This window comes from Penaeus vannamei, chromosome 8, assembly GCF_042767895.1.
Source record: "Penaeus vannamei isolate JL-2024 chromosome 8, ASM4276789v1, whole genome shotgun sequence".
Taxonomy (NCBI): domain Eukaryota; kingdom Metazoa; phylum Arthropoda; class Malacostraca; order Decapoda; family Penaeidae; genus Penaeus; species Penaeus vannamei.
Genome location: NC_091556.1, coordinates 26,614,976 through 26,621,385, shown reverse-complemented (window position 1 = coordinate 26,621,385; position 6,410 = coordinate 26,614,976). Strand labels below are relative to the sequence as shown.

At 41.8% G+C, this 6,410-nt stretch overlaps 1 protein-coding gene across 1 annotated transcript in view; it reads left to right on the top strand.

The window, feature by feature from the left end:
- Window positions 1–200: 200 nt before the first annotated feature.
- The window catches only part of LOC138862409 (E3 ubiquitin-protein ligase TRAIP-like), a 9,248-nt gene continuing 3,038 nt past the window's right edge, over window positions 201–6,410 (top strand). The window contains exons 1-2 of the mRNA XM_070124476.1: window positions 201–414; window positions 3,055–3,188. Of these exons, the coding sequence (XP_069980577.1) occupies window positions 3,076–3,188 (113 nt within the window). The 5' untranslated portion in view covers window positions 201–414; window positions 3,055–3,075. The remainder of the gene's footprint in view (window positions 415–3,054; window positions 3,189–6,410) is intronic.

The window sequence follows — 6,410 nt, the reverse complement described above, 5'->3', positions numbered from 1 at the left end:
GTTTACAGGTTCGTATAAGCTCGTCAGCTAGCCCATAACCATTATATTTGCTAAAGTAATACCAATACATAGGGCGCATATATTTGTGTTTTGATATCGATAAATATAGAAATGATAAAAAGTTATAAGAAAAATACTTGATTCAAAGAGACAATGCATGCATTGAGAAATAAATATCAAATATTGACAAACGAGTCTACCAACATTGGCGCGAAGACCTTTAACTCGGAAAACTTGTATAAGATTTTGGCTTTAGAGTTAACAGTTGAATTATCGTCTTGTTGGTCTTTTAGAATGCTGTGCTGGATTATTTGTTACTTTTGAACATGGATATGATAGAGCTGCACCATGGAATAGTTCAATATGGCGCGTAGAGCCGACTGGAAGAGAGGAGTTTAAGTGTTTTACCCTTTGGTAAGGTTTCCAGCGTGATATGCGGATATTACAGCAGTTTATGTTTATTGTTGTGTATTATTGTAATTAGTTGTTCATTTACATCTTGCCATCATTCAGTAATTCCATTTTACTTACTGTGTTCTTCCTAATTTCATGTAATTTTTCTTGCTCTTCACTTTTGTATTTCCTCTTTAGTTTAATATTATTATCCATCCCCTCACTGGGTCTCTAACTTTCACAGTCTTGCCCTCCAGTTCTTCCTTTGATGAGTAATTTTGCAGAATACCTTTGCCGATTTTGTTTTTTATGGAGTCCTCTCACTCTCTAGTATGAAATTATATCAAAATTATGCTTTGGAATCCCTCACATTAGCAACACCCTTGGCCCCAATAGTAGGGGAAGGCATGAAAGGTACCAGTAAAACTGCGTGTTTTAATGTGAATAATACACACAGAATCACTCACTATATTGTCTAGTGCAGGCTGTTCCCCCCTTTGCCCCCTCTTGGTGGGGCAAAGAATCCTCGATGTATTCATAGTAGGAAGGAGCAAACGACAGATATGTTGGATTGCTTGATCCTGAGTCTGTCTTACGATCTCTTCTGCTGTGAATGTGTCGAGTATTCTTTGTTTCCCTGAGTGGGGTTTGGGAGGGGCAGCAGTCCCACAAGGGTTGTCACAAGAGCTGACCCCCCAGACTGTAGAGTAAAATTATTAGATCAAATTCTGTCTGCGCAAATGTAGTTCTCGGGTAACTTTCTGCATACACTTAGTTCTTTTTTTATATCATCTTCCGCGCATAAAATTCTTTTGTCCTTTCCGCGGATAAAATGTTTTCCGCGCATGAAAAAATGTAATATTTCCCATGCAAGAAAAATACTCTACAGTCTGGCAGACCCTGTCACTGCTCCACTATATTCGTAATTACTTAGTTAATTAAGGTGGAGCAGTTATTTTTTGATAGTACGTTGATCACGTTAGTTATACTTTCCTTCTGTCTTCGTTCTAGTTCTAGAATATATCAAAGACACCTAGAATAAACACTCATGGTGGAATGTATAACGAAACACTTATTTTCCACCACTTTAATAATGTAATTATGCTATACTTCAATATTTACACTGGCACAGATTCACGAGGCAATAACTGAGTGAACGTGGGAGTGACTGGCTACTTGCTTGGCCTTATATACACGATTAATGCTGAATAGGGTAGTTTTACTAGACTCGCAATCCCCTTAAAATCCACACTTGATCTTGCATTAATAAATATATAATAACTATAAATGTCAATAACAGTATATGTAAGTATCAATAATAACAAATATATAACCCAGTTATGACTGTGACAATCACATGAAATATATACTCCAATATTATAAAAGGATTAGCATAATTACTCACTACCATCCCTGTGACGTGGAAGGCGCCTTATGACTTGTCAACTTGTTTGTCTATGTGGAAATATGGAATACTTATTTTTGATTCCCTTTGACAACTCCCCTGCATTAGATATTATATTGAATGATTTTGTGTATATAATTCATATTTTACCCCCAAGTTTCCTTGGTGTCTTTCATGACCTCCCTTGTTATCTAGGCCAAGAATGTTGGGGTTGGAGGGGTTCCACTGCATAATTCTTACATATAGGTGTGGTGGGTGAGTGGAATCCATCGATACCAAAATTGTCACAATCGATTATGCAAAGATATTGTATAAAATTAACCTTTGATGTTTAAATATTTAAATGTTTACTCCATATTATTTATGTGAGTATACAGATATGGAATTTCCAGAATCCACTGCCAGTACTAAGAGTTCTGGTAACTTTGGACTGCGTGTAATGTGTATTGTCCAGTTAAGGCTGTAGTAGTTATGAAAAGTATAGGGATTAGGATTTAACAATATGCCATTTGAAATGTTAATTTGACACATTACATGATTCAAAGACACCAGCAGATCTACCACAGGCCAATGCGTCGGCGTAGCATTTGTCACGACCTATTTAAAAAATTTCTGATGATTTTCTTTGCCTGTGCAGATCATATCATAGATCTGTGAGTGCATTTTTTTACATGTCTTTATGACAGTGCCCTTAGATTTTCCCCATCTTAGTGTGGATATTAGATATAGATCTAACATAATTATATTTTGGTGAAACATTTTACAAATAGATGGTTTGACAAGGAGTCTGCTGCCAAGGAGTTAGTTAGGAGGCCTACATGATCTGACATTATTTCCCCTTTCCTTTAGTTTTGGGATATTTTATGATGCTGTTACTATTACGATTGACATTATGGTGATTGTAATGTTATTAAAAATACTAATAGCAATATAATATAAAAAGGAATATTTCCAAAAATCAAGGAAAAGGGTAAGGGTAATCAGACGGGATAGGTACTGTTAGCAGTTGATTCCTTTATGACTAAGCACTAACTAAGCCATCCATGTAGCTTGTAGAGGCATCTGTTTATAAACATAATAAATAACCAAAACTCACAGTAAGTATGGCATATTCAGACATACCACCCCCTGCACCATTGGGTTAACTAAGGGATCAGTCCAAGTCTTTATCTTCCCTGATGATATACGTAAATGCATTTTTATTTGATCTTGTTATTAGGTAATGCCCAATATTGATATCTTCAATTGAATTTCAGTTTTGCCGTAGTCATCCAGAGATGCGTGCTGCCTGTGTAATCTGTGGGGATCTCTTCATCCACACAGATGACATCTCTGCAACCCCCTGTGGGCACACATTCCATACTGTGTGTCTGATACAGTGGATTGAAAGGTATATGGTAATTTTTTTTTTAACTACCATAATTTTATAAGTTGAAAGGAGTAAAGGTTCTGGTATGTTTTTACTCCAAAGACTGATTATTTTTTTAGTTTCTCATACTCCTGGATTTTTGGATATGATTATGCATATAAACAAGAGATATAAGAAATGTTCCAACTGTTAGTGAAGGTGTTGGTTCCAATTATTGGTTTAATCCTTACGGTATGGACACACTGAGCTAGGGCAAATTGTAGATAATATTTTTGTAGAGGACAAAAAGTTCTGGGAGTTGGAAATAATCTGCTGACATGAACAATAATGCCACAAATAAAGGAAAAGCTGTCAAACTCCCCTGTGCTCCCAAGATTCATTTCTATCTTGCCGTGCATACCGAGGTGAAGACAGTATTTGCCAGGGTTTACTGGGAGGGGAGACCCTCATCAATCCTTCTCTCAGGCAGGAATTGTTAAAAAAATAAATTGATGTTGAGTTGAAGATTTAGTCTCTGGCAAGTGCATCTGTAGTGTAAAGAATTACCAATTATTGTGAAGGGTAATAAGGATACCTTGGAAATTAAGAGTCAAAGTCAGAGAAACTGTAGAATATTTCTTAGCAGCCTTTTAGATGAACATTGTTGTATCTAATTAGTGTGTGTGTGGTGTGTGTCTGAAAGCTGAGTGGTATTGATTAGTGCCTGTTTGAAATGCAGCAATTGAGCTAAGTGACATCATCATCATCATCATCAAGGGGCTAACGCCAACGGGCGCATAGCCGCATCCACGCTTCGTTTCCACCTACGAGGATCCCTCATGGCAAGACGCCAGGCAGGGACTCGGCCAATCTTGAGTTCTTCACGACAGGTTTGGTCGATCTGCCCAAGCCACGACTTCCTAGGTTGTCCCACAGGCCTCTTCCACCCAGGGTTGTCTGGAACAGAGATGACCTGATGGGCAGGATCATCCTGTGGAAAGTGAGCCAGGTGGCCATATAACCTGAGTTGGCAATCACGGATTGCAGATAACAGGTTCTGCGCCAGTCTCATGGTGCAACCATTGGTTGGACACATGGTCCCACCAACAGTACCTCATGATCTGGTGCAAGGACTTATTACAAAAGGCTTCAAGATGAGCCTCCAAGGAACAGGATAATGTCCAGGTTTCACTACCGTATAGCAGATATGGCATTATCAGGGCCTTGAAAACCTGTAGCGTGGTCCTTCTGCACAGGTACCGACAGCTCCAAATACTCTTGTCAAGAGTTCATTTCCTGTGTTGCCTTGCCACTCTGTCTGCTTGACTTCCTGGTCAAGGAATGTAAAGCTCTCTGTGACTTCAATGTCCTCACCACAAGCACGTACCGACTGAACAGATTCTCCTAGCAAGTCCCCAAAGTCCTGGACCTTGGTCTTGGTCCAGGAGACCTCTAGACCCAAGGGCTTCGCTTCATTGCTAAATGCATCCAGAGCCACCACTAAGGTTTCCAAAGACCCAGATAGAATAGCAACATCATCCGCAAAGTCAAGGTCTGTAATCTTGATATTGCCCAGTGTTGCTCCACAATGATTTTGAACAGTAGCTCTGCCCAATATCCAGTCCATGCAAGTGTTGAAAAGAGTTGGCGCAAGAACATAGCCTTGCCTCACTCCTGAACTAACAGGAAAGAAGCTCAACAGGCCCCCACCACACTTTACAGCACTTTCAGTACCAGTATACAGGCTTGCTATTAGTCCAATAATTGTTGTTGGAATTCCTCTCAGTCTCAGGATCTCCCAGAGTGATTCCCGATGCACCGTATCAAACGCCTTCTTGAGGTCGGTGTAGGCTGCAAGCAGCCCACGCCCAAACTTACGGTGGCGCTCAACAATGATTTGAAGCGCAAGGATACTGTCTATTGTGGACTTACCAGGAGTGAATCCGGATTGCTCCAGTCTCTGGTGCCTCAGTAGATGGTCTCTGATACGTCTCAGAAGGTTGTGGGCTAGAATCTTGCCTGGTATACTGAGCAATGTGATGCCTCGGTGATTGCTGCAGTCCCAATGGTCTCCCTTCCCCTTCCAGAGAGGGATGACCACACGCCTTAACAGGTCAGGAGGAACGGTACCGGACCGCCAGATGGCAGCCAGGACAGCATGTAACCCCTGCGCCATAGGTTTACCACCAGCCTTTTAACAGTTCAGCTGGTATACCGCAGATACCTGCTGCTTTACCACTCTTCAGCTTGGAGATCGCCCCCCTAAATTCAGTTATGGAGGGAGGATCCTCACTGATGGGTGGGTCCAGCAACGGGATCTCAGCATTCCCCTCATCCAAGTTAACTGTTGGTGGGTCAACCTGGTACAGCTGCTCAAAATACTCAGCCCAACGTTTCTGCAACAGGATCTGAAACGATCTGACCACTTGCTAAGCGAACTGCTGTCACCTGTGAAGAGGGCTTGGAGTTCAGCTTTCTCAGGGCTTATTACGAGCTGCATGACAAGCATCTGTGGCTTCCAGTGTCTCCTGCGAGATGAAATTCTGTTCTGCTCTCAGGCGTACACTAATCGTCTCATGAGTTGCATGAAGCGTTTCACGCTTGAAGGTATCCAACAGAAGAACAGGGTCCGTCAGACTGTCAAGTATTGTGAAATGACCAGAGATTGCCTCAGCATCCTCCAACGAGTGCTAATGAGTATGTGGTTGATCTCCGTGGCTGCATTACTGTACATCGCTGTACCTTGTCCAACGATGTGGGTCTGGGCGCTGGTACCAGGAGCCAGAAATCCTCAATTTCTGGGACCTAGCAAAGTCCAGGAAATGGAGGCTATTCTCACCACCAGCATTAACTCCTGAACTATGGGGACTGACAGACATCTCATAGCCAGCTCGATCACAGCCAGATACCGCATTGAAGTCACAGAGAACAACACAAATATCATGCCAGGGACATCTGTCTGCCACAGGTGCAAGTTTTTCGTAGAACATCTCTTTCACGTCGAGTTTATAATCATCGGTAGGAGCGTACACAGCAATAAGAGACATGAAGCCAAAAGATAGCTTCAGTCTTAATACCATTATACACTCATCAACAGGAGTAACCTCTGCTATCGAGGGCTGGAGTCTGCTGGAGATGGCAATGGCTACTCCCTGGAGATGGTGACTGTCGCTGCAGCCCAACCAGTAATAGGCGTAGCCACCTGCACTGGTCATGCCGCTGCCACCTGTGAGAGAACAGCCACCTCAACTCTCAACCTCCCCA